At 56.9% G+C, this 27,770-nt stretch overlaps 2 protein-coding genes across 4 annotated transcripts in view; one reads left to right on the forward strand and one right to left on the reverse strand.

Annotated features, from left to right (window-relative positions):
- Positions 1-27,770, forward strand: part of Slc5a10 (solute carrier family 5 member 10) — a 44,086-nt gene that overhangs the window by 7,530 nt on the left and 8,786 nt on the right. For 2 of the 3 annotated variants that reach the window (XM_052758188.1, XM_052758190.1), the window contains exons 5-8: positions 296-401; positions 666-746; positions 2,002-2,207; positions 5,933-6,068. In XM_052758188.1, the coding sequence (XP_052614148.1) occupies positions 296-401; positions 666-746; positions 2,002-2,207; positions 5,933-6,068 (529 nt within the window). The remainder of the gene's footprint in view (positions 1-295; positions 402-665; positions 747-2,001; positions 2,208-5,932; positions 6,069-27,770) is intronic. The other variant, XM_052758189.1, reaches the window with a different exon arrangement.
- On the reverse strand, positions 43-26,400 carry Fam83g (family with sequence similarity 83 member G). Its single transcript, XM_052758193.1, has 5 exons — positions 25,766-26,400; positions 15,132-15,299; positions 8,596-8,720; positions 6,620-7,886; positions 43-2,638 (listed from the first exon to the last, which is right to left on the reverse strand). Exons 1-5 carry the CDS (start codon positions 26,297-26,299, stop codon positions 2,276-2,278), a joined length of 2,457 nt encoding a protein of 818 aa, XP_052614153.1. The 5' UTR covers positions 26,300-26,400; the 3' UTR covers positions 43-2,275.

Below are 27,770 nucleotides of genomic sequence, written 5' to 3' on the forward strand. Positions count from 1 at the left end.
TTTATTGTGACAGTAACATCCGCCATACATCTGAACATGACACACAGCTGTCCACAGCTAGTTCTCTCTCCCACCCTCAATCACCCCACCAGGTGATGCACAGTTCGTGTGTGTGTGTGTGTGTGTGTGTGTGTGTGTGTGTGTGTGTGTGTGTGGTCTCTCTATTCCTCTTCCCTGGGACAGCCACACTCGAAGATGGCTGAGGCCAGGTCACAAGTCAGTGAGGACAGCACCCGAACTCTGAGCCCTGCACCTCACTATAGTGCTGACTTCTGCCCAACTCCGCTTTCCTCAGATTGACCTGTACGCAGGAGCCCTGTTTGTTCACATCTGCCTGGGCTGGAATTTCTACCTGTCCACCATCCTTACGCTCGCCATCACAGCCCTGTACACCATCGCAGGTACGGTTCCCGAGAGCTCAACAGGAACAAGGAGCCTGGGATACAGGCAGGGGAAGCTTTCCCACAGCATGGGGAGCTCCTGGGAGTAGCCAGTTCACGGGTGATCAGATGGGGATGGGGGGGCTGGCTAAACGCTTAGGTGCTTTGGTGCTCACCTACCCCCAAGGACAGCAGACCCACCGGGAGCTCTGGTGATGGTCATCAGACAGCCTCTCCTGGCTCAGGGACGGGACACTTACTCCATAGCAACCTTGTTCCCGGCAGGGGGTCTGGCCACCGTGATCTACACAGATGCCCTGCAGACGGTCATCATGGTGGTGGGTGCGGTCATCCTGGCAATCAAAGGTGAGGTCTGGGGACTGGGCAAGGGTGGGCTGTCCCAACACCCTGAAGAGTTCTTTAGGTTAAGCCACAGCGGATCTGCCCGCCTGCTGGCTGCCTAGGCCAATGGGCTCTGCTTCTTCCTGCCTATAGGGGCACAGTGGTGAGGTGCTGACTAGGCTCCCTCAGGGCTAGGCAGGCCCCACGGTAGGCAGCTGTGCAGGTACACAATTAGCAGACCACAAGATTGCAAGAGGTGCTTCATCCAGCGCTTAAAGTCATGTACAGAGTCCTAGGAGGTGATGCTGTCTCCCGCCAGACAAAAGCCTGCAGGGAAGCAGGTATGCTGGACAGGTAACACTGGTCTAGAGACAGACAGGGGAGTTCTACTGATGCCCTGGGAGGGAAAGAGCTGGGGAGGCAGGGAGGAAAGACAGGTCTTCAGGTGGGTGGCTTTAAAGGTGAGGCCTCTCAGCTCAGAGTCTGAGGGCCTGTGGCAGAGGCTACCCCTGGGCCTCCTCACAGATTCCTGGTGAAACACTCTGGCCTATCCAGGCTCCTAGCGCACACCCTGCTGGGAAAGGGAACCTGGGGCGATGCCAGAAGCTGTACTCCATCAGGTGTGCCCCTCCCAGGGTAGCAGCCCCTGTGTCTCCAGAAGCTACTGCAGGCCAGGGACCAGGCCAGGCACAGGCTGGACAGACAGGCCAGGGCTTGGCCTTGCACCACCCAACCCTGAGGTAGATAGGACATGTTCTGGACTCAGAGGAAAGAAAGACCCTTGGCCTGAGCCCTACCTGCGAGGCTGACCATGAGGCTCAGAGGGGCCTCTGCCTCCCTTCCCTGTGTCTTGGAAGGAAGGGGCCACAATGCCAGTAGTGTCTCAGCTCTGGTGAAGTCACAGCCTTCAGAAGCCCAGGTCATGGCTTCAATACTAGATGACTCAAATACCGAGAAAACCACTTCCACCTCCTTGAAGGGCCAGTCCGAAGACTGGCAGAGAACCCCAGCCTGAGGCCAGCAGGCTTCCAGAGACTAGCCATGACTCCTGCTGGCCAACAGGACACTGTGGGCCCATGTGCAAAATGCTCATTTAATAGTTATTTTAAATACAAATAAAATACTCTATTTCACCCTTTTTCTTTTTTTAAACCTCAGCCCTTCCTAGAGCAGGCAAGGTGAGGTAGGGACTCCAGTTTGACGCATGAAGTTATCTGGGAGATGAGGGCAGTAGGGAGTCAGGGCCACCAAAACCAACCCATTCTGCCCAACCCTCCAGCTTTCAACCAGATCGGTGGTTATGAGCAGCTGGAGGCGGCATATGCCCAGGCCATCCCCTCCAGGACCATTCCCAATACCACCTGCCATCTGCCACGAGCAGACGCCATGCACATGTTCCGGGATCCGTCCACAGGAGACCTCCCATGGACTGGGATGACCTTTGGTCTGACCATCATGGCCACCTGGTACTGGTGCACTGACCAGGTGAGCGTCAACACTGCCCACCCCCCACCTGCTGCCCTCTGGGGCGGGGTTGGGGTCCAGCTCGGCTGCTAGGGTTCCTTGTGGTCACGGGCCCTGCGCTTAGAGTCGGATGGGGCCCACTGGCTGCCACCTGCTCTCGCCTTTAGGTGTTTCGACTGGGACAATTTTGAGTATGGGATTCCAAAGGGACTCGGATGCTCCTCGGTGGCCCTGAGCTCTGCTCGGAGGCGAGTGTTTCGGGTTGGCCTTGGACTCCCAGGATCTGGTAGCATTCGGGGTGCTGGGCCACCCTTGGGCTGCCAGTGGTGGGGGCCTGCTGTGGCTGGGCTTGCTTTCTTGGGAGAGCTCTGGGTGCCATCTGTAGCAGGCCGGTAACGGGGAGGCCCTGGGGTCCTTGAGGTAGTGCCCCCATGTCGGTGGAACTGCTGGCCCTGGAGAGACAAAGGAGAAGGAGGTCTGGATGGCATGATAGGAAGGCAAGGACTCCTGCTGCATAGACCAGGACAGCCTGGTCTGCCTCGGCCGCTCACCAGAGGCTTCTCAGTTTTCCCGTCTGTACTATGGAATGATTCTCCCCTTTGTGGTTCGTGCCCCAGCCCATCCATCTGCAAACAGGCTTAGATATGGACAGAGGGACCAGACGGGGTGGCTGGTGGCAGTGCCTCCATCTGAGCTTGGATTTCTGAGGAGGATGAGGTAATTCTGACCTCTCCTGATCGTGAACCCTCCAGATGACTTCAGACAAGCCACTTTCCTTCTCTGGGCATGAGGGATCAATGCCTGCCCAGGCTATCCTGAAGGCTGTAGGCAGCCCTAGAGAAGTGGAGCAGGGGAGGGTCCTGGGATGGGCATAGGTCCACTGATCATTGGTGCCTAGAGCCCCACTCACACTAAGCCCACCACAGGATAAGTCAACAAGGTCACGGCCAGCAGCTAGTGAGGCCTGTAACAGTTTACAGAGGGTCGGTCTTATGTACACACATGTGCCTCCCCGTGAGTCCGGCAGGGCCAGCTCCACTCACAGGCTGAACATCAAGGCCTAGAGACAGACCTGATGCTCACCAACTGGAAAAACATTTCACACAGATTTCCAGGAGTGGGAATCCATATGGGCTGGGAAGGCACAGAGGCACTGGGAGGCTAGGCCTTCATCTTCCCCTTGGTAACCTGTTCTCGAGCAGGGCTGCTCTCCTCTGGGACCCCAGATGCCTGAGGTCCCCATCTGGCCTTTATCTCCTGCCCAGGCTTCTCAGGTGGCTTGAAGCAGGCGTTATGCTTTTCCTTTGAGAACTGGGGGCCAATCCAGGAGGGTGAAAGGCAGCCTGGAGGGCCTGCTAGGGGAGTAGACGGGCCCTAATCCCTGCCACCTCTTGTTTCCTCTCACCAGGCAGGCCCGGCCCAGCCCCACATCTCTGGGTAGAATGTCATTTGGAAGCATTTCCCATGAAGGCCAATGAGTCAGCATCCATCCTGCCCTCATGGCTGGATGAGGGCAGGTAAAGAGCCCACGAGGCCTAGAGAGGGCCACCAGGGATGCGGAGGACGGTTCATGCAGACCCTAGGTGGTCACAGCATCAGCCATGCCTCTCTGGCCTCACCTTGGGCTGGGTCTGCTATAGGATGCCAGGCCTTGGTATCCCAGACCCTGGGTCCCAGATGGCCTTCCCTGACACCTAAAGGTCTGACTGAACTCTACCCTGCATGCTGAACTACATGCTTTTCCCTAGCTACATGTCCACCCACAGTAAGTGACCGTTTTGTCATCAGAAAACCAACAGTAGGCTGGGTGTGGTGGCGCACGCCTTTAAACCCAGCACTTGGAAGACAGAGGCAGGCAGATCTCTGTGAGTTCAAGGCTAGCCTGGTCTTCATAGGGAGTTCCAGGTCAACCAGGGTGACATAAGTGAGACCCTGTCTTAAAATAAACAAACAAAAAACCAGAAAACAGGACGATAGCAAACGAAACATGGGCTCTGCTACACCACCACCCCTCCCAGGCCTTACTCTCCCTGGATTTCTGTACCCAGCTGATATGTGTGGCAAGAGGTGGACTGTCTTCCTGCTGGTCAGCAACATCCTCCACCACAGTCATGACTACGAAAGCGGCTAAGAACTTCAGCAAGTGCATAGCAACCCAGGGCCCTGGGGAGCCAGGCGCCAAAGGGACCAGCTTCATCCTTGAAGCCATACTTGGTTGGGTGGCAGTGACCCATGTTCAGATGAGGAGACACAGCCCTGGAAGGTGAAGTGGCCCAGCCAGGGATGGGAGTACAGGCCTCCCCAGAAGGAAAGAGTAAGCTGGGTAGTGAGGGCATCCCTGTACTGTTCCCATCTGGGGCAACAGCATCTGTCACAGGGCTAGCTGCTCAGGTTGAAATAATGGAGTCAGCCGGGCGGTGGTGGCGCACGCCTTTAATCCCAGCACTCGGGAGGCAGAGCCAGGAGGATCTCTATGAGTTCGAGGCCAGCCTGGACTACCAAGTGAGTTCCAGGAAAGGCGCAAAGCTACACAGAGAAACCCTGTCTCGAAAAATCCAAAAAAAAAAAAAAAAAAAAAAAAAAAGAAATAATGGAGTCAAATGTGTCCTGTCCGTGTTACAGGCTCAGGAAAATCGGGGCTTCTCGCTCATGCGGCTGGAGTCTCGGAACTGTGATCATTTCAGGTCGGCAGAGGGCAAGCCTCCGCCAGGGCCTCCCTGCAACACCCTCACTGTGCAGATGGGAAAGAGGCCTGCAGGGAGGCAGTGGGAGAAGAGGAATGGGGTCTGCTGCCCTGCACTGAAGGGGCAGTGTTAGCAGCCATATGTGAAGGAAGTGATTACTACAGCTACTTCCTATTTGTGAGTCCCAGGTGGTGACAATCAACGAGATACCACGGGAATAACACATCTCAGGGTTACACTTGTATAACCCCGTGAGCAAGCTGTGCCAGCAGAACAGCTGCTCTGAACAGTGGCCCACACACGCCCTACACGTGCTGGCCTCACAAGGCCGCCCGGAACCTTTGGGAAGCAAGGCGCTCTCACAGGGATACACCCCAACCTTCCACTTTTGCCAGAATCAAATCCAGATGTGGTCACTTATGCCTTAAATCCCACTGGGAGGCTGAGTCAGGGGGGACTGCTGTGAGTTCAAGGCCAGCATAGGCTACAGTTAAATTCCAAGCCACCCTGAGCTACAGAGTAAGACAATGTCTCAAACACAGAAGGGGGAAAAAAAAAAAAGGAAAAAGTTCTAGCCAGCAGCAGAATCAAACAGCAGATCTCAAATGCCACCTATTTATGAGCCCAGCCCGATTCTGCAGATCCGGAAACCGAGGCCATCAGGATTTACCTAGCAACCATCACTCCTACCGAGGTGCCAGTTTCCCTCAGCCTAGGGTTCAGGGCTCTGCCCTGTCATGGAGTCAATATCAACTTCTGCTCCCAGGACTGATGTGAATGTCTGTGTTCATGAGGGTCCAGAAGGTGTGTGTGTGTGGGGGGGGGGGGTCTGGGAGTCCAACACACCGAGGCCCTCTTTGGCTCTGACAAACACCAGGGGACTCATGCTTCCCTGTTGGATGGACAGGGAGACCGGGTCCCTGGGATAAGAGCAGCTGAACAGATGAGCATTCCTGCCAGTCTAGGGATAATCCCATTGTGTCACCTTACAAGGCCCGCTAAGGAGATGCTGATAAAGGCGTTCCCAAGGCTGAGACTCGTTTCTTTCCCTCTGTGTCCCAGGTCATCGTGCAGCGGTCCCTGTCCGCCCGGAACCTGAACCACGCCAAGGCAGGCTCCATCCTAGCCAGCTACCTAAAGATGCTGCCCATGGGCCTGATGATCATGCCGGGCATGATCAGCCGAGCGCTGTTCCCAGGTAGGATGGGCTCTGCGGCCACACCTTCAGTGGCAGGGCACCCAAGGCTCTCCGGATTTAGTCTACCAAAGCCACTAGGTAACAAAAGAGGGACCTGCTGTTGCCCAACACGGAAGCAGGGGGGGGGGGGGGGGACTGTCCTCAGGAGCACAAAGGAATCTACAGGGAGGTAGCTTAGACAAAGTCCAGACAAGGAGCACTTACAGCTGTGTGACCTTGCGAGTCTAAAGGAACATCTCTGTGACCAGGGTTGAGCCTTGTCTGCAAACTAGGGACTGTACCTTCTACCTGGTAGGATGTGTCAGACGCCGTGACTCTGGGCATGTGGAGATGTGTGTTTTTAAAGGTTGTTTTGGAGAAGACCCTAGCACTGAGTCCCCAGCACAGCAGTGGCCAGCCACATGGTCCTGCGTGGCTCCACTGTTCCCCATTCACCATCACTCTGTGTGACAAGAGGCGTCACTGGAGCCAGGGACACAATGGCCCAGGGCAGGGCATTCTGGACTCTTGGGGTGACTGCAGAAGACCTGGGGACGAGGGACCAGACCCACCTGAGTCTGCCTGTCCACAGGGCGCTGTGCTTGCATCCTTGATGTGTCTACATTTTCTCTGCCCCGACCCCGGGCCCACAGGGCGCCACTCAGGGGACCACCAAAGGTTCCTCGGGTTACATGAGGGGCACTCAGCTGTCGTTGGGGTGGGTGGCCTGGCCCATTGGCCATCTGCTCTGAGTGACGCCTCTGGAGAGGTGCTGACCGCTCCCTCACTTCAAAGTACTCGTCTGACACGGATGAGGCCACTGAGGGTCGCCGGTGGCCAGGGCCCGGGCCAGAGCTGCCTGAGAGGCTGTCCTGGTCACTGAGGGTCACGTAGTCATCATCATCTTCTTCCTCCTCCTCCCCATCCAGCCCATTGGGGAGTCCTGTCTCCAGGCCATCAGGGTCATCCTGGGTCACAGATAACTGTCGTTGTAATGGGTCCTGGCTTTGGCTGGTTATCCTGGGTAGCCTGGGGTCTATCCCATTTGGGGGTGTCTCCTTTTCTGGGGTCTCCAGGGCCCAGCCAATATCACTACCATCCTGGGCAAGTACATTTACCACAGGGACTGTCCGGGGCTTAGGTATAGGGGTCTGTGGTTCAGGGTCCCCCTGGAGGATGCCATTCTGAGCTGGGACCACATCCTGGGAGTCCCTGGGCGCTGGGGGAGTGCAGGGTTCTGGGCAGGGACGGGCCTCCTGGCTCTGCTTCCACAGCTGGTGCTGGGTGCTGGCATGGGCCGTGTCACGGATCTTGATGCGGTTCATCTGGTTGGGCTGAGGGTTCCAGATGTTGGGATCAATGATGTTGATGTAGCCCAGGATGTCACTGCCAGGCTCTGGGTCCGGCTCCACCCATGTGGGCAAGTACTCAAACATGTTGGCCCTCTCCAGGTTGAGCAGCCCTGGGTGGATAGGTGGTAGCAGTTCAGAGAGGTCCCCTGGGCGTTCAGCCACAGCGTGGCCCCGCAGCCCTGGGGGCCTTGCGACCTCCTGATTCTCAGAGGAAGTCTTGGCAATCTCATCCACACTCTTGGCCTTAACCAGCGCATACTTGGGGTTGACCAGCTTCTTGGCCATGGTGCCTGTGGGTGCCAGGGGCACCACAGATGGTAGCACAATGGGCTCCGGCTCCGGCTCCTTCTCCATGGGGATGTCCTTGAGGCTGACACCTTGAGACATGAGGTACAGCTCCTGGAACTGCCGATCAAACATCTCTACCACCTGACCAGACAGCACAGAGATCACATTCCGGTCCGTCCTTGCAGCTGACCACGTGAAACTACAACATAAAGGCAGAGGAGGACGTCAGGCACAGAGTACATGTGCCTCTCTGAAGCCCTAGAACCCTGATTTAGCGAGAGTCCCTGGCCCGAGGCCGGGGCCGTCTACAGTGTCTACTCCAGCTGGGCTTTGTCGGACTGGCCACTGGGCCCTAGGATAAAAACCTAAGTGGCACTGGGGTGGAGCACAGCTGGGGGGGGGGGTCAAACCTGAGTCTGGGAGCCTATGTCTAGCTCTTCCCCAGCAAACCTCTGGGGCTGTACTGGACTCATGAAGGCGGCATGAGGACGCCGCTGCAGACTGAGGTACCAGGAACTACCCAGCACAGTGGCCATCACCGCTGTCTTTGCTGTCATCAACCCCAGCGTGTCTGTGGCAAATCTGTCCTGCCTCATGATGGTGCAGAACTGGCTCTGTCCCCGAAGATGGCTCTCAGAGTGACTTCCCAGAGGGCTTGGGCAAATTCACCGTGACCTAGCCCACCCTACCCCTGGGCCAGTGACTGTGTGGGATGGAACAACAGCCTGCTTGGACAAAAGTCTTGCCTGCCTGCTTCTAGAGACAGTGGGTGGACCCAGGCCGGCACACAGCTCAGCAGTTTGGGGAGCAATGAACTGGAATAACCAGCGTGTCACATGCAGGGATTAAGGGCAGAAACTGACTGGGAACCAAAGGCAACTCCTCCCCAAGTCCCGGAGGAGAATCACCTGTAGGAGCCACACACAGCCCGATCTCCATCCACAAACATGAACTTCTGGGCCAGGACACCCTTGAACTTGGTGGCTGACCGTGTGAAGAACTCTGTTCCCCCGCTGCTGCGTACCCTGAGATTCTGTGTTGGGAGACAGGGAGGCAGAGTTAGACAACTACAGGCAGTGCTTTCACAGGCAGAGGCGGCGGAGTGCCCAGAGCCCGGAGACAGTTTGTGGGGAATGAAGACGGGGAGTGAGGTGCAAGGCGCGAGAAGGGCGGCGGATCTGGGCTGCTGGGCCAGGCAAGGGCGAAGGGAGAGGCTGCCGCTGAAGGCCGTGGGCCAGGATGGTCTCAGCTTGTCCCTAAGAGCATCCACAGAGTAGCATGGGGCAAGATGAGACCTCAGCAGCAAGGTCCGTTTGGGAAATGCTGTTGTCCAGGCTGCTGTAGGGTCTTGAGTGGGAGGGTTAACTTTTAGGAAGGTCCTATGGACAGCTGGGTGGCAGGTGAGGGAGGGGAGTGGGAGCAGGAAGAGGCCACCCTAAGGACCCTGGGTCTTACACTCTGACACATCCAGGGTCTTCCGGGATGACTGACCACAAGCCTCTCCCCACTCCTGACATCCCCTGTCGCTGACTCTGCTGAGCAGGCTCCCTTGAAGGCACTCAGAGAGAACTCTCTCTGGAGATGGGATGAGGTCTGGCTCCAGGGATGGTCTCGTAAATGGTCAACTTCAGTCCCTACCACATGGCCTGGGTTAGAGCCAGCAGGGGAACACCCTCAGAGTCCATCTAGGATGTGGGTGCTCCAGGACCCAGTGCTGGTACAGGTGACCCAGAGGTGAGGAAAACCTGACTGAAATCTAAGCATGAAGGGACTGCTGAGGCTCACAAAGTAAAACAGCACGTAAGGGGCCGAGGGTCCATCTGGCCTAAGCCTCACCAGCGCTTTCTAACTGGCCTACTTACACGCCCCCTGTGACGGAAGTCTCACTCCTGTCCAGCTCTCCGTTCAGACACTGGCTGGTGACACAGTCTTCGTCAGACTGAGCTGTGACTCGCCTGTCTGTTCCCTCACCCACTCAGCGGTTCCAGGTTATTAACTGCCCACATGCTCGCTTGTTCACTGACCCCTGCTGAGGCCCCCGGTGGCAGACAAAGATGACAGTGACAGGATGCTGCTGTGGAGGTGGCAGTGAGGCAGATGAGTCAAAACAACAACCTGGAATGCCCAGAAGCAGAGGAGGGGATGGAGGTAGGGGCTGGGAGGTTCCCGGGAAGGGATGACGTGGGGCAGGGTAGGGAGGAGGGCAAGCGCCCCAAGGGAGGGATGCAGAGGCTGGGCAGCGGAAGAGCAGGCTGTCTGCACAGCTGGACTTGACTCCGGTGAGAGGCCCCACCTGTTTCTGCTGTGGGCAGCAGGAGCCACGCAGAGTGAGCGAGAGTACAAGCTAGACCTGTAGGTCAAAAGCAGCGCTAGCCAGCACATGGGGAGGGTGCATGAATGAATGGGCATACAGGAGGCAGAGAACGGGGAGGCTGGCACATACAAGGGAGGTGGCCTGAGTGAGGGCACCACCCACGGCAGTGTCCGATCTAGTGCTTCCCATTCTCAGACCGCCCTGGTGGCCCAGAGCACTATCCACAGAAGTCGACAGGGGTGGTCCCTGGGTGGGTCCCTGCACGATGTCCACCCAGCTGTGGGGTGAACAATTGTCTTGTTGTTGGGCCCGACCCAAAAGGCAGATAAGCTGTTTCCAGGGCCAAGCTCACACTGGCCCCGCCTGCCCACGGGCCTGCCCACAGCCAGCTCAGCAGGAAGCTGGCTAGGGCCCAGGACAATTAGCACTCGTGACTTTGTACCCAACACATTGCACACTCAGGGACCAGAGGTTGGAACAAAGACCTTAGAGGCCTTCCCCGTCACCTGTGCCAACCACAGCCCGGCTCTGTGGCATCCTATGGTCTCACTGTCCAACACTCTGGGTGCTGGGGCCGTGCGCCCCACATAGGCAACCAGCCTGCACACTTCTCTGACCTGTGTCTGCCTCTACTCACCCCGAGCTTTGTCTTCACGAAGGGCCCGGAGAGTCATTACTTACATCTGGGAGTAACTCAGCCACGTGCAAGGCAGGCCTGTGTTGTACCACGGACCTGCTGTGTGATTCTAAGTGAGCCTCTGGCCGTCTCTGGGCTAAAGTTTCCCTGTCTGCATAGTGGGGGTTGTTGGCACTGGACCCATCGGCTCATCCGCCACTGGGGCTGGGCAGCAGGCAGGGGCTTGCATCAGGCCCCCCACCCTCTGCCTCCTGTTCCTGGTAGCCTCGCCCCATGGGCCTGGCCCAGATGAGGTAATGTCTCAGGTGTCTGGGCTCGCGTGAGCAGAGGTGGAGGATCCCACAAAGCTGCATTGTCTCAGGTCCTGGGATGCCCCTAGTTGGGGATGAGCAGGCGGGTGGAGGGTCCTTAGACTCTTTCAGACCTCCACAAGGCACTGTGGAGTTGGGTGGGGCCGGGCAGGACGTGGAGGTGAGTCAGGTTGCTCTGGCCCCAAGGGCTTGTGGAGGACACAGAACTGGGGTACACTATGCTGGTCTCCATCAGGCTGGCCTGGGCATTCTAGAACTCTGGTCTATGTGACCGCAGACATGGTGCCAGACACTGACTGGGCCTCTCCAGGCCTCAGCCCCCCACCTGCAGCATGCACCTGTCATCTACCTGGCCACTTGCCCCTTGAGGGCTTAGTGAGCTGCAGGGAGTGGTAGAAGGGACTGAGTTCTCACTGGGGACACACTCTGCAGCACATCTGAGACAGCCCGGACTGTCCAGGGAAGCCAGAACTGTCTGTCAGACCCACTTGGGGGCCAGCCTAGAGGACTGAGCAAGGGAGGTAATGAATCTTTGTCTCTCGAGAGGATGTAGCCGGTCACACTCCTGACCTTGGCAGGGTGAAGGCATCAGTCAGCCATGCCTGGACCGGAGGAAGTGCAAGGAGATGAGTTGGGGTGAGAGGCAGGGCTGTAGCTTACCCTTCACCTCTTACCCTGACTCACGGACCGACATAATAGTCAATGGGAAGTCCCTTGTAAGCTGGGGCTTAGGCACGTGTGAGCCTCTCCAGCTCCAAGCCCAGGTGTGAGTGCTCCTGGCCCTTCTCCTAGAATGACTGACATGGTGGGCTAGCTCACTGTTGGGCTGTGCTGACACTGTGATGCTTAATAACAGCTCTGCCTCTACCTACTTGATGCCAATGGTACCTGATTCACAACCAGCCCAGTGAGGTGAGCCCCTTTGCCCCCAGATACAAGCCCCTGGTATATGTCCTTACCCATCAGTGGCCCAGACCCAACCACAGGACATGAGCTCACTCAGGAAGGGACAGGGGCTGTGGTCCTGCCCACCTCCCCTTTACTCTCCCCAATAATTCCAGTCGAAGCCTGGCAGGACCCAGCTTGAGCCTCTCCTGTCCTTCTTGGGCCCAGTTACGTATCCTCGCCATGTGCCTTCCCACGGCTGTCAGATGGCTGGTGTTTCCCTGCTTGTTGGCTATGCAGTCAGCTCAAGTGGCTGCTGGTTTTTCCAGTTTGCCCGCACAGGCCAAGGAGCTTTTCACATTGCTAGGTCTTTCACAGCTCTGGCTTGGCTCCCACTGGCTCATGGGTACCTCTCAGCACTAGGGTCACCCTATAGATGACCTTGTCACTGCCCTGGCCCTGTGGCCCTGGGAAGGGATCAGGTCAAAAGGCTGGGTACTGTTTTCAAGACCTATTTCCCATCTGTAATGTAGGGGTTCATTTCCTTACTGCCTCCAGGGCCAGCAGACTGTGGTACCAGGAGCAGCTGAGACCCCCACTTTGGAAAAGGCTGTCTATGTATGCCAGTCCCCTTCATGTGGGTCAGCCCAGGTCTAACCACTGGCAAAAGAGCATGGCTCCTACCGGACTACTGTTTTGAGAAAATGAGAAGCCACTTGGCACTCAGAACAGAGCTGAGGGGCATTAGGAGCTTTGTCCCTAACCACACATGGCCAAAGGAACCTCCGTCTCACTTTATGCCCAGGACAGTCTCCTGTGCTCTGCACAACAGCCCTGCCAGAGGGAAGGCATGAAGACGGGCCCATTTATCACCTGAGCAATGGAGGCCAGGGCCATACCTATGGTGTGAAGGCACTTGGTGTCTTCCCAGTCTGGTACCTGATACCCCACTGTCACAAATGTGACCCCGCCAGGGCTACCTGTAACTTGGGCCTACTGACTCTGGGGCAGGTTGGAGCAGGGCTGGGACAGGGCAGTGGGTGGCTGAGAGCATCCCATGGTTTACCAGTGCAGGAAGTGCTCCTGAAACAGGCCCAGACCTAACCAGCCCACGGCAGGGACGCTGGCCAGGAAGGCAGACTCTCCTCACAGTGACACCTGGCAGGGCTGTGCCCACAGGAATCTCTGACCACTTATTTACCCAGGGCTGTGGTGAGGCTGCTACAGATGAGAATTAAGAAGCTGGGGTCACTTCTTGCCCATGAAGATGTCTGCCTCCTAGGATGATGCCCTTCAGACCTGATCACCTTCCCAGAGAGAAAGCCAAGAAGGGTGGAACAGGACAGGTTACTGACTCCAGCAATCTGTCCTCCTGCCCTGAGGGTCCTGGGACAGTTGAAGGCTAATAGTGGGATGGGGCAAACCTCCCATAGCCCCCGTCCTAACCCCAGGCTGGCAGCCGCACACTTACTCAGCCTCAGTATCTGCACAGCTACTAGCCTGCAGTTGCAGACAAGCAACTCTAGGTGCCAAGTCCCACAGTGGTCGGTGGGCAGAGAGTCCATGTGGGCAGCGCCAAAGAATTCTGAGAAACAGGTCTGCACTTTCCTTGTCAAGCCAATTTCTTATTGGCTTTTAGATACAAGTCATACCTTCCCCTAGACCTTAGTTTCCCTATCTTTCTTGTGGGAGACTAGTCTGAACAGCTACAAGCATCAGGGTTCAGACATCCCCATAAAGCCACAGGCAGAGCCTTGTAACTACAGGGCCAAGTCCCACTGCTTCTCAAGTCCTGAAGCTCAAAAAACTCCAGACTGAAGAGCCATCGAGAATCCCCTACTAAGAAGGGCCCTCAGGTACCATGGGGCCGGGGCCTCCGAGCAGACAGCCTGGGTGAGGATACCCCTTAGAGCCTACAGGTCCCAGCCCTTGTCTGCCTCTATTATCGGGGTGATGGGTCGAGTGGCACACATGTTAAGGACCACCAGACTGTGGCAAACGCATGGAGTGGGGACCTTCCTGGAGCTCCTGGAGCTGCTGCCAGTCCACAGAGCAGCCAAGTTCCAAGTCACCTTTTCTGAACTTCCACACAATGGCTCTTTCTGGCATGAGCTGTCTGCTACCCCAGAGCCATTTCTAGGTGCTAATTACATGCCAGGCAGGTGTGAGGCTTGGGGTCAACCTACCTGGAGACCACATGAAGAAGTCCCTGAAATTAGAGACTGGTCAACAGAGAACTCACACCCACTTGAAAGGCTCTCGTAGGGGACCTTGACAGATGCTGACAAATTACAGGTTCCAAGCCCTGCCACCACCACCAGTCCCGTGTGATGACCATCTGGAATCTGTGTTCCAGTCACAGGCCTCCAGCCCGGGGCACTTGGCCCTCTTCTCTCGTTTACTGGCGGTGACACCAGGCAGCTGCTTTTACTGCTTCATCTGCAAACTGGGAATGACAGCTCCATGCCGCTTGGGTTGTCAATGGGCTTAAATAAGTTAAACTATGGAAGGTGCCTTGGACAATCACATGCTATGAGAGCACCAGCTGCTTCTCCAGACTTCCCTCTACTTACAGGCATGTGCTGTACATCGCTGCTGAACAACGGTTGGGCAAGCCACCAAATGCTAGGGGGTCTTAGTGGGAGAGCCTAGCAACACCGATTTATCTACCCATCAGACCAATGAGAGCCTAGAGCCTAGAGTGGTAGGCCACAAGATCTCAGACAGAGCAAAGTGCAGCTGAGAACCCAGGCACTGGCTTTCTCATCTCCAACTCCCTTGCACTGTGTCTCCTTGCCCCAAAGACGTGTTCTACTCTGTTCAGGCATCTCAAGTCCATTTCAACCCTGACCTAACATAAGGGTGTTTCCCATGTCTGAGCCGGATTCTAATGCCAACCAGTAGAACTGATGAGATACATTTAGGCTTAGCACAGCGAAGGCCTTCTTGGGGGTCAGAGCTCTCTGGGAGAGGCATGAGCCGCCTGTGGAGGCTGTGAGCACACACCTATCACCAGAGGTATGCAGGCGGACAGGAAACCTATGTGGAATGGGTAACACAGTACCTGGCAGGCGCTCTGGCAGCTGGTTGAAGGCATTAGATGTGTGTTTATCTTATCTGCCTGCTGGAGGTAGTAAATATCTTATCCTTCAGGGCATTCAAGTTGTGTGACCACCTGGCAGAAAGATGCAGGACAACTGAACTCTGGTACGAGGCACTGTCTACGAGGCAGTATGTGTGTTGACTGACTGAATGACTTCCACCTTCCAGCTGCACAAGCAAGGGAAGACAGCTTACCTTGAGGTGGCCCAGGTGCATGCGGGCCCGCTCACACATGTGCAGGAAGTACTTGACGTTACTCTCATCCACAATGATGTACACAGCCACCTTCCTCTTGAAGCCAGCGTCCAGCAGGTCCTTGAAGATATCTACGTCAGTGAACATGTCCATGACCACAGCTATCACCTGGGGACAGAGGAAGACAGGGTGGTTTCCCAGCACAGCAATGGGGACAGCACCCCTGCTGTTCCCGAGACGCAAGTCTGTGAAAAACCTAGCTCCATTACTCCTCTAGGTGGACGGTGTTGGGAGGAGTGCAGACATGCCACGAAGGTGCAGGAAGGCTGGTGACCTAAGAGCAGGGGCAAGGTCTATGTCACAGTTCCACGTGTCCAGACTGGTCCTCAGGGCCTCCTTCCTCAACCAGGTTGGGATTCACTGACTGGTGCTGCCACCAGAAAGGTCCAGGGAGGCCCTGAGCGCAGCCAGGGACTCAGCCCAAGAACTTGATTTGTGTTCTCCGGGGTCAGATCCAAAAGCAGCTAGCTACATGTGCCCCTTCCTAATTCCTGGGGATCCTGAAACAAACCAGATATGGCCACAATGGGGAAGAGGCCAGCAGATGGCATGGCCACCAACTTGGAACCTTTCTTGAATCCTGGTCTGCTGTGAACTCCAGGAGGATGCCTATCTGGACCAGACAGGACCCACATCAGCATGCGCTCTTCCCGTCACTTGCCAACACCTATGCCCACCACAAGTGATTTCCACTCTCCTGAACCTGACTAAGGTTGGGGCTCCAGAGGTCAAAGTATATCCACACCTGGCCCACCCCAGCAACCACCTGCCTCAGTTCCCTGCCAACCATAGCCGCTGGAGCAGGACTCAGAGTGTGAGACTTGGCCCCCAGTAGAGCACGGTAATAGTTAGACCAGTGATGTTCCCGACTCAGCTGCCTGCTCCCTACCCTGCCCCTTCCTTACTGGCTGCCAGTGCCTGGAGAGCTGGGACAGTGGGGCTGGAACCCACACTGAACCTCCTGAGAGCTGAGCTCATGAACGCAGCTCAGCATCTTCCTTCACTGAGACCTGCACACGCAGGGTGACAAGAAGCTACTGGGAGCCTGCTGGGGACGTGTCTGCACACCCACAGTGAGCTCACCAGGCTAGCCCCTGCAGGCCCGTCTGGGCTCCTCCCGAGCCTCTGGCCCCTGCTGATGCCTGCTGCTCATCTGGCATGAAAGTCCAAACTCTTCAACAAAAGGAAGCCCTGGGCCTGCCCTGCAGTGAACTTGCTGAGTGACTTCTCCGTTAAACCCTTCAACAACTCTGGGCTCTTGTTTTCTCATCAGCAAAACAGGCTCCATTCATGAGAAGCGACCACACTCAGGGCAACGCATGTCAAAGACCCCAATCCAAGGGGGCTTCTCAGGGATGCCCACATCCTGCCTTCTCCCCGGGCAGCCTTGCCTGTGACAGCCCCGCTCCAACCTCTCAGGAACAGCAAGGTGAGATACCAGCACATCGTTGAGCAAACCGAGGCTGGTGAAGTCATGAGGCAATCTGGAGCAGAGCAAAGGCTGCCCACTCCCAGATGTGCAGGGCTGTTGTCTGGCTCTCCTTTGACCCTGTGGTCTCCAGGGCCTGAGGGTGCTAATCTGCTCAGAATGAAGGGGCAAAGGAGGCTGAGCCCTAGGGACCCGAGAGTCTTCAGAGGGGAGCCACTCATCATCTCTTAGGGCTTGTCTGGTGGTAGAGTGGGCACGGGGCTGACACTGGCAGGGGTAAGCTGGAGGACAATGCCAGCACTAGATGAGGAAGCACCTTCCGCTGCAGAGTGGGAGAGGTGAGATGAGACGGAGGACCTGAGAGCTTCCTACCCAGCGTGTGCTTGGCAAAAGCCAGAGACTGCTAGGGAAGCCTGCCAGCAGGTGGGCTCCCAATGACCTTGGCAGACTGACCGACTCTGTGTGGCAGTGCGTGCGTGTGTGTGTGTGTGTGTGTGTGTGTGTGTGTGTGTGTGTGTGTGTGTGTGCGTGCGTGTGTGTGTGTGTGTGTGTGTGTGTGTGTGTGTGTGTGTGTTGAGGGGGCTGCTGCAAGGATCCCCTTGCCTGAGATCCCACAGGCTGCAAGCCACTCTACCCACGATGTCCCCTTGGTTAGACCACTCCTGAGCAGGCAAAACAGCTTCATGCACTGCCCTGGAAAGAAGTCTGACCTGGCTGGCACAGTGCTCCCTGGAGGCTCTCCAGTCCACTGCACCCCAGATCCGTCACAGCTGGCTCCAAGCTGTGGGCACCATAGCAGACTGAGATGTGCCCCAGCAGGACAGGGGACTTGATCCAGGAATCACAGGCTGCCAAGGTGGACTTGTTGGGACCTATGTCTCCAGGTAGATCCCTGACAGGGTCCCATGGCTGGCTGGCTCTCTTTAGGTGTTGGATTCTATTCCTAGGATGATAGAAGGAAGACTAAACAGCTATCAGCTACCGGGAGGGGAGGACTGCCCGGTGCTCCTGGGATCTGAGGTGATGCTGGAGGGGAGGACTACCAGGTGCTCCTGGGATCTGAGGTGATGCTGGAGGGAGGACTGCCTGGTGCTCCTGGGATCTGAGGTGATGCTGGAGGGGAGGACTGCCTGATGCTCCTGGGATCTGAGGTGATGCTGGAGGGGAGGACTACCAGGTGCTCCTGGGATCTGAGGTAATGCTGGAGAGGAGGGCTACCTGGTGCTCCTGGGATCTGAGGTGATGCTGGAGGGGAGGACTGCCCAGTGCTCCTGGGATCTGAGGTGATGCTGGAGGGGAGGACTGCCCGGTGCTCCTGGGATCTGAGGTGATGCTGGAGGGGAGGACTGCCCAGTGCTCCTGGGATCTGAGGTGATGCTGGAGGGGAGGGCTGCCTGGTGCTTCCAGAGTCTGAGGTAATGCTGGAAATGGAGGTGCTCACAGTGCTCTGGTATGTGAGGTAATGCTAGGAGAAGGCTTCTCACTACTGTCCAGCAACCCCACATCTTAGTCTGTCCATGATCAGGCCACAGAAGTTCCCTGAGAGCTCTTGGGACATGTTAGGATATATTGGCTTTGTAGATGGGACTGTGGAGGCAGTCAGTGAGAGAGGCTGACGCAAGTCTGCCCCTGCCTTGTACCCCTCCTCCAGCTTGGGATGTCTAGGGCTCACAGCTCCTGACACCAAGGCCATTACCTCTAGGATCCTCACAAACGCTGCCACCAGCAACTTTCCCTCCCATTCACAGGAGAGGACACTAAAGCACTGTGCCTCAAGACCACCTGTGTGGATGGACTAGCTCATCTTGTCAAGGGGTGTCCTCACTGGGCAGTTCTCGGGGAGTTTTCATCTATCAGTGAGACAGGCAGGGTGGCCCCAGAGCTCCTGCAGCATTCAAGGCCTGGTAACTGCCATTGCCTGCCTTAGGTCCCTCAGTTTCCACATCTATGAAATGGGATGGTGGACAAGCTACCAAAGCCTGTCCTTTCTGGTGTCCTTGCTGAAGCACCTGCCTTTATGCATCTGAGAGCCCTGCTCACAGCCCAGTGGGGTCTGTATGGGCTGGCTGGAGCAACCTGCCATGCCAACAGGGTCTGTGAAAGGACATTTAGTTGGTTGCTGCTCCTCAAAGAGTCTCATAGGCTCCAGCCTTGCCAGGGGCTGACACCAGCCCAGAGCTCCCAACATCCACAGCAGCTTCTTCTAGGCCCCTCGTGTCTCTAAATCTCACCCAGTAGGAGCAAAGCGTCCTCATGGGACAGTGGATGGACAGGTTTCCCCACAAGCGCCAGAGAGGAAGGGCAGGTGAGGAAGCCGGCTGGTCTGAACATAATTGAAAACTACTGGGGTACTGGCCCAGCTTCTGACACACCTCTCCTGAGAATCCTGACCTCACTGGTTCCTCTCCCCAAAAACATCCTGTCTTGAGCATTCGACACAGGCAGTCTCCAAGGCCACTTGCCCATTTTGCTCATATCTGGAGAGCTGTTCAGGGCCCCTCAAGCTGAGTCAGCTGGCAGCGGGGTAGCTCACTCATGGAAGGAAACATCCCAGGCTGGAAGAAGCCCCAAATGGGCAGCTACAGCAACAGATGGTCCTCATACAGGACCACAGGAGGCTCATGTCTCCCTAGCTAGGGTAGAAGCCCTCCTGACACATGGGGCCTGTGGACAGTCCACAAAAGGACGCTGCCTAGGTAGTGAGCAGGAAGTCTCGGACCAAGTATAGGCAAACCTCTGCAAAGAGCCACATGTAAACAGCTCAGTTCCCTAGTCCAAATGCTTGGATCTGTCAGTACGGCAGACAAGTGGCATGGGTGGCAGGGAATGCATCTGCATTCCAGAAGTGGTAAAGCCATCAGAGGGCTTGGTGTGGCCAGTGGGCCAGTGGGCCTGCTCCTATCCTAAAGTCTATTCTGTGCCTTCCTAACAAGGTTTAGGAGCAAGACTTCCAGCGTTCAGCTGGGGCCTGGTACAGCAGCGACAGGGGCTTGTCTGTCACGCTGAGGACCTGGGTTCCACCCACAGCCTACACCCCACCCCAAAAAGTGTTTGTTTCTAAGAAACTTCACTGTGTTCTACAACAAAGCTCTAAAGAATTTTAAGACATACACACCAGAGTCTACAACAGAAAATCCATTGTTTCTGATACGCATTAGAGAATTACTACACAGACAAAGAAATGGGAAAATAAGACTCACTGAAGGGGCAGGATGAGGCAGCGCACACCTTTAATCCCAGCACTCGGGAGGCAGAGGCAGGAGGACCTCTGTAAAGTTTGAGGACAGCCTGGGCTACAGAGTGAGTTCCAGGACAGCCAGGACTGTGCAGAGAGACTCCGCCAAAATAAATAAGTAAAGGTATGGAAGAATTAAAAAAAAATCTAACACGAAATGAAAATATATAATGGGTGGCATGAATAGTAGGTTAGGTGTCATGGAAGAATAACAAAGTTGAAGGCAGAGCAGCACCCAGTATCCAAATGTCACACAGGGAGAGACTGAAGAAACAGCATGCCATCGGCATCCGTAGTTAGCTTCAAGATGTCTAACAGACGAGAGCTGGGGCCTCAGCGCACTGCAGGGGATGGAGTGCGAGAGAGATTAGAAACACACGTGACTAAACAACTACTCAACTTTACTTCTCCACTTGATAAGAACGGAAGTCCACAGACTCAATGACACACACGGAAGGGACGGGAGGAAAACTGCTAAAGTGCCCAGAACCGAATCACTCGAAATCAGCACAACGGAATCTGAAGAAAACGCAGAAGGAAAACGGACCAGTGCAGGTGGGGGAACGGAGCCAAGCCGACGTCACACCAGAGTCAGCGAGACAAGAAGCAAGCACTACATGAAAACCAACTGTCCAACGAGAAGCAGACGGCCGGGGAAAATAACTTTCAGAATCGAGGATAACGTGAAAACTGACGCACAACGCTGCGAGAGTTCTTTCCTGGCAGGAGTGCACTGCAGCAATCACCCCCTTGTGAAGATGAAGAAACAGGCTGGGGGACTGCAGCCAACTCCACGGTGGGCCCAGATGTCTCCCTCTCAGTCAAGGCACAGAGCGGAGACAGGAGAATGACTTCCCTGTCCTATCTTGTGTTCCAGTAGTAGGGCGGGACTCTTACTTCTTGGAGTGGAGAGGTCTGATCCAAGCCACAGGAAGAAGAGCAGGCCACCAACACTCACATGTAGGGAACCGGAGTGTTGCACTTCCCAGACATAGTCACAGCCCAGGGCTGCACACTCCTCCCATGGTCAGGATCATGTATCTTTCCTAGCTCTGACTCCACGCCACCATCTCCCAGAGCCCACCTTATCCTGAAAAAGACCTGCCTCAGCCTGTCCAGCCCTGCCCTGCCCTGCCCTGCCTCACTTTCCCACTCCAACACTCAGTTTCTCTACTTGCTAGAGTGCTATGAAGGAAGATAGGATGGACCTCCACGCACCTCACTCTCCACTCTGAAACCCAGCTGCCGCTTGGGAACATGCCACCTATTAGAAGGAAGCCTCATTAAAGCCAATTAGAGGATGGCTGCAGCCAGCACAGGTCACAGACAAGAAGCCATGCTGCTCACTCCACAGGCTCTGCTGAGGGGTGTGGGGGTTGTTCTGAGACTCCCTGCACCCCAGGAAGACCAGCATTCTCTCCCTCCCCGGGGCTCAGTGAAGCTGGAAACAAAGTTGTAAAGCCGTGGAGGTGACACAGATAGGACCTGCCGTGTGGCTCCTGGTGACTGTGAAGATGGGGGAGTGAAGGAAGAGACCTGGCATTCACTGGACGCAGCTTGGCACCACATAACACACTGAGGAACAACCCACGCTCTCTTATGGTCATTTAAATCTCTCCTGGACTTTGACAAGCAGCTGTCAGTCTTACCGAGGTCAGCCCAGTACAGAAGTGAGGAACTCTTAGGAGTTGCCAGAGACAAGACAGGACGGGGCTTGGACCTGAGCCTGCCGGACACTGAAGTCAGTCCTCCCCACGTCCCACATGGAATGTACCCTGGAAGGTACCAGCCTGTCTGGGGGCCTGTCCAGTTGGGGTCAGCTGTGAACCCTAGTAGTGGCCAAGTGGCAGGCAATCTAGGGCCTCTCTCAGCCCATAGGGTGACATTCAGTTTCAAGGTGACCTTTCAAACTACCATAACCAAGAGCTCCATGGAACCCAGTCCAGGCCCAGCCATACCAAAGACCCAAAGTTCCATTCTGTGCTTTGGTCTCATCTGTGATATAAGCAGGTGGCAAGGTCCCATCCTGGCATGGCAGAAGGGCTCCTTCCAGGCAGAGCACATCTCAATGCCCCATTAAGATGCAGGTTCTTGCCATGGGGTGGGGAGCCTTGGAGAAGTCTGGAGCCAACACCTGGGATTATGCTATCTGATGGCTCCCACCCCAACAGGTGCGGCCTGGCCCACGGCGGGAGCTGCCACAGCAGGCAGAAGGCAGCTCCTGGCCCACAGAAGCCTCTGTGTTGGGGGCTATTTTGGTGCAGTCATGTGCCACGGAATAAACAGGACACATCCTCAGGCATGCACTGTTGGATGTTGTCTGCAGACCTCAGTGTGCTCACAGACTTGGACAGCGGCGACGGCACTAGATGGCATACCTGCCCTTACCATACTGTGGAGAGCATGCAGGCCAGTGTTGACTGAACCTTCACGACATAGTGTGTGGCTAGCCTGTGGTGCAGAGGGATATGGTCCCCAGGGGGTTGGACATAGCTGTGGCTCCCCATTTCAGGCCCCACATGGTCAGCTTTCCTCCACCTCTGGCAGCCCAGTGTTGTACAGAGCCTCCAGTTCTCAGTTCTGAGGCTTTGGGCAAGTTGCTCGTCCTCTCTGAGCCCCACCAAACCTTGGATTCTTTCTGTGGACAATGGAGGCAACACCTACTTTATGGAGCTGTAGCAAAGATTACACAGAGCAGGTAAAGTGCCTGTTCAGCACTTGGCATATAGTTGGTATTTAATAAATGCCTCATTAAGCTGCCTTTATTCTCCTGGAGCCAAGTGGCAGGCCAGGACTCCAGAGTGTAAAGGCAGAGACCTGACAGGAAAGATGTGGGGTCAATCGGGCGTCATGAAACTTGGCTCCACTTTCTTCCTGCTGTGTGGCCCTGGGCAAGAAACACAACTTCTCTGGGTCTCCATTCCTAAGCCCCGGCTGGAAGGCATAAATCTGGGCCTAGCTGAAGGCTGGCGCCTGACACCCCAGCTTCCTTCTGTGTCCTCCACAGTACCTTGGGGGAAGATATGACTGGGACTGGTAAGGGGACCTAGGGGTTAGTCCTTGGGGGGGGGGCACTAGGATCTGCTGGAAGAGCCTCAGACTGAGGCCCAGCTCCACCCAGCCTCACCCTCTGGAGGCCACACTTGCTCTCATCCCTCCTAGGCGTGATGCTACAGGCCTCTGGTATGCGGCTGGAGCCCAGGGGAGGTTCCTCCCTAAGGCTGGGAGAGGGGTGGGGGAGGGCAGGCAGGGGCTGCCTCGGAGGGCAGCTCACTGCGCAACTGGACAGCCTAAGCGGGTAGCTCAGGGCCATATGCGCGAAAAAGTATGATGTGGGCCCCCACTGTTCCCTGTTCCAGATGAGTCTAGGATCCTGGGCAGCAGGTGGCAGGACCAAAGGGACCCTCCACAGTCTTCAATGCCTGTGCCCACTTCACAGACAGAATGGCCAAGGCCTAGGGAGGAGGAGCCAGGGCTGGTCCAGTCTTACAGGGAGGCAGCCAGCACCGGCTCCCTTCCTAGTCAGACCATTGCAGTTTTCAGGGAAGGGAGGATGCAGCAGAGTAATCCTGACAGGAACACGGCCACTAGGGGTGGCTGAGGTGGCATGAGCTGAGTGTGTGCTGTGTCATTTCCTTGCCTCGGGGTCTGTCAGTTGTGCTGACTACTGGCCGGGTGACTCAATGCCAGCCGCCAAGCTGCAGAAGCCCCCATGGCAAAGGGCTAGTCAGCAAAAGCCCCGTTCCACCCCTAGGAGGGGCTGGGGTTCCCCTAGCACTGGCAGAGGGTGAAAAGGGGGGGTGGGTGAGGGGTAAGAGGTGACTCAGGGAGAGAGATAAGACAGAGGAGCTCCCACAGGGAGGAGCAAGGAGAGGGCGGGCAAAGCGCTCCGTCAGCAGCCACTGGCGTCGGGGCCTGCCCCAGGAGGCTGGGAAGCAGCAGGAAGGGGTAAAGACTCAGGCCGCCTAGGTCAGCTGCCTCTCCCCGCTAGTCCCTGCTCTGCCGCCAGGTACCACGCCAGGGGAGGTCCCGGAGTACAACAGGTCTAAGTGATCTTGGGCAGGGACGACTAATCAGTCTGGCCTCAGTTTCTACGTGTGAAATAAAAAGAGGCAGATAACACTACCTGAGATTATAAAGTGCCTGTACCCCACCGAAGCTATTATTAGTCTTCCCACGTATTGTGTGGGCCACTGGACAGAGATGGGGAACAGGGACTCACACAGGTCCATAGGGGAGGGGCTGCCTCAAGACAGCACAGTGGGGCTGTGAACAAATCCTTAATCTCTGTAAGATGGGCAAGCCTCGGTTAACTCTGAGGACCCTCAGGGACTTCCAACAGGCTCCAAGTGTAGGAAGCAGAGGGCAATACCTCTCTATGATAGGAAGTCACCCACTATAATGTCACCCTAAGATCAATGTCTTCCTGGCTGTCACCCTCGACAGGTGTCATCAATAACCTTGGAGAAGTGGGACTGGACGAATATGAAGCTATAGATCTGCGGGGAGTGGGTACATCTCAGCTGTGGTCACAAGGATGTGGACAGGAAGCCCTGAGGGTACAGTTTGGCCCCAGGCACCCGTATCTGTCCCTATCACTGGTTAGCCCTATGTCATTCTGTCTGTACAAGATTAGAGCCTGTGGCTGTTCCCAGGCCAAGTTGGGAAGGGGCAGCTGCCTCCTACCTGCTGTGAGAGCGCTTGGCACGGCAGGTCAGGCCCCATTAAGAGTCCTTATTCTTCCTCTCAAGGGACTGACTGGGCTCTGCCACAAGCGGGAGTCACCCCAGGCCCTTTTAGGGGCAACAGATTTCTAACTATTGTCAGGTGTCTAGAGGATTATTCAGCCCTTCCTCATTCCTGCTACCCAATACTCCATCATCACAATGGCCAGAGATGCAGCTTGTCCCTACAGACTAGAAACCTTCAGCTAATGGCCCTGTGGAGAGAGCCTCCACCCTGCTGGAAACCAGCCAGGCCACCTTCTCAGCTACTGACCCACTTCTGGTCTCTCTGCCCAAGAGCTCCCCAGGCCCTGCCAGCAGGGCAGTCCCCAGGGTCAACATCTGGCCTTGTATACTGACTGCCCCATTCCGGACCTGAACAGGGAAGAGGGTCAGACCCAGCTAGGAACACTCTCACTACCACCAGACCTGCTCCAGATAGAACAGTTTGCTGAATTACCTTGCCTGTCAAATCAGGCACGTCTCCTCTCACAGCCATGGCCACCCAGTTATGGTTTGGCTGTGTGTCCAAGCCGTGCACACTGCTTCTCAAGATGTGTGTCAGTGTGTCAGTATGGAGCAGTCACCCATAGCCAGTGCACTGGGCAGCCCAGGGTATCCAGACAAGGCCTGAGAAGCCTCCTAATGACAGACCACAACCCAAGTAGATACTGTCACCTCTCCCACTGGTGAGAACCTTCAACAGGTGGCACCCTGTTCCTTCAGACACTCTGGCCTGGACAGCAGCTGCTACTGCAGCACTCAGAAAAAGGGCTCGGTGAAGCTGAGCAGCAGTCACTCAGCAGTTAGGAAGCAGGCAGGTTTGCTCAGGGCCCCAGACCAGCCTCCCTGCCTCTCCCCGAGACCCCGTCCAGCAAGCTCATGTACAGTGTGCAGGCTTCTATCTTCCAGCGGATCTGAGGCAAGGCAAGGGAGAGTGGGCGAGAGAGAAAGCCCAGATTCCTCCCACCGGCCTCGTGCATTGCATTCGAGGAGCTCAGAAACACTCCAGCAGGACACGGAAGCCCCTTTGAGCCTGGCAGCCCAGTACCACCTGCTAGAGGAGGTGAGCATTCGGCGGCTGCTGCCCGCAGAAGGAGGCAACCAAGAGGCCACTCAGTGGTCCCAGGGCCGTCTGGGGTCCCCATGCGTGCCCGCTGCATGGGGCCCCGCCGTGGCGCCTCACCTTCTGCGCCTGGCTGACCATCTTGCGCACCACTTCCTTGATGTGCGGCTGTCCGTCGATGGGCGGCTGCATGTAGACGCTGGCCCGGGTTACACCCCTGTAGGCGATGGTGTCAGGCCAGCCCAGGTCCAGCTGCGGGATGGAGCGGTCCGACTTCTGGGGCCAGTACTCCAGCGAGGGCAGCGGCTCGGCGGCCGTGGCTGGGGGCCCTCCCGCCGCGCTGGCATCCTCGCTGGCGTCCGCGCCTCCTCCTCCGTTGTCCTGGAGCTCGGGGCGGCAGCCCGAGCCCCGCGGGTCCTCGGAGCCCGGGTCGTAGACCTCGATGGTCTCGACGATGCGCGCGAGCTCCAGCTCCGACAGGAAGTCGCGGATGTTCTCGCGCTTCAGCACCTCGTAGAAGGCGTCGCGGCCGCGGGCCACCAGGGCCTCCAGGGCCAGCCGCTGCTCCTCGCTGTAGAAGAACTCGGGCTTCGACTCGCTGGAACGCCAGTTCACGTGGTTGTCGTCCAGACACTGCACCTGGGAGAAGGCCATGGCGGCCCTCGCTGTGGGAACGCGGCCCGACGGGCACCGCGCTCTCGTGCTTCACGGCCCCGGCGCCTCTGCGACCCGCACCTGAGGGAACCAGCAGAAGACCACGGACCCGGTCAGAGGAGGGCGTGGGCGGGGCGCTGTGGGGTGGGCGGGGCGCGGTGGGGGTGGGCGGGGCGGGGATGCGGTGGGCGGGGCGTGGACGCGGTGGGCGGGGCGTGGGCGCGGTGGGCGGGGCGTGGGGAGGGAGCCGGACTGTCCAGGGCCGCGGTTCGCCTCTGCGTCTCGGAATCCGCCTGAGGTTCGCGGAGCCCTGGGAATAAGCTGGGGCTGCCAGGGAACCCCGCCCCAGTTTGGAGTAAAAGCAGCGGCGCAAGCCCGGGGTCGAGCTTCGGGAAGGACGGATCGCAAACCCGGAGGCCTGCCTGGAAGAGGGAGTCGCTTACCGGGCAGGTGGCGCCGTACAGAGGGGGCGACCCGAGGAACCACAGGCGGTGGTGGTGGTGGTGGTGGTGGCAGCGGGCAGGACTGCCGGTGACTAAGGACGGTCCCGCCCATCCCCTCCGCCCTCACCTGGGGTCACGTGCGGCCCCGGGGGGCGGGGCCGGAAGCTGATTCATCTCCCCCAGACAGAGCAGAGCTGGACGGTTTGCTGCCTTGGGCCGCACAGAAGCCTTCCACCGCCCCCAGTTCTGCTGGCGATCCTGGTCCAGCCCTAGCCCAGTTCTGTCTTCCCCCTGCTGGGATGCTCAGCTGTCCGGTTGTAGAGAGAGGGTTGGGTCATGGGGCTGCGGCCCCTCTCCCCCTCCAGCTGCTTCCACACTCTTGATGTGTGCAGAGCAGGTATAGATTGGTCCTTAGCCCTGCTCTCTGCTGAGATTCCCACCTGTCATGACCTGGTGCACACCTTGTGCCTAAGCCCTGTGGCAGGGAAGGGTGGAGAGGACCCAGCTCTTGGCTAGGTGTCCCTCATCAATGGAGAATAGTTGGGTCCACCTCTGAGGGCAGGGTGTCAAGTGCGAGTTGGCAAAACCCAGTAAGCTTTGCAGATAAATGGCTCCTTCCCTGAAGCTTTTAGCTCCAGGGCATCAAGGCAATCCTGCTCTGTCTTCCCAACCCACCCACCAGCTCTGGGCCAGGATGGAGCTGGTTTGAGTCCCAGTGGACCCTGGCCTTATCCAACTGAGGACTGTCTCATGGCATCCTTGTACCCCTCCAGACACATCGCCACTATCCGTTATCCTGTGAGGCCTCCTTGCCCTGCATCTGCTGCCTCCCAAGTCTAGTTTAGTATGAGGGGTCTCATCATTGACCCCCAGGTCCAAGCCCTGCACCCCTAACCTTTGGTCCCTCATCCACAGCAGGCTTACACCATGTGAATCCTGGGTTTCCACACCTGTTTGCTTCCGCGCTCTTTCTCCCTCTAGGGTACCTGAATCACCTCTCCTCCTATTCCCAAGGAGCAGAGAGAGGC

This window comes from Peromyscus californicus, unplaced genomic scaffold (genome assembly GCF_007827085.1).
Source record: "Peromyscus californicus insignis strain IS unplaced genomic scaffold, ASM782708v3 Scaffold_3__1_contigs__length_106647218, whole genome shotgun sequence".
NCBI classification, from domain to species: Eukaryota; Metazoa; Chordata; class Mammalia; order Rodentia; family Cricetidae; genus Peromyscus; species Peromyscus californicus.

Coding starts and splice junctions, on each gene's coding strand:
- Fam83g (XM_052758193.1), bottom strand. CDS start 26,299: ATGGCCTTCTCCCAGGTGCAGTGTCTGGACGACAACCACGTGAACTGG. Junction 7,887..8,595: donor GCTGTGTGTGGCTCCTACAG/GTGATTCTCCTC, acceptor TTTATGTTGTAG/TTTCACGTGGTCAGCTGCAA. Junction 2,639..6,619: donor CTGTGGACAGGCAGACTCAG/GTGGGTCTGGTC, acceptor TTGTCTCTCCAG/GGCCAGCAGTTCCACCGACA.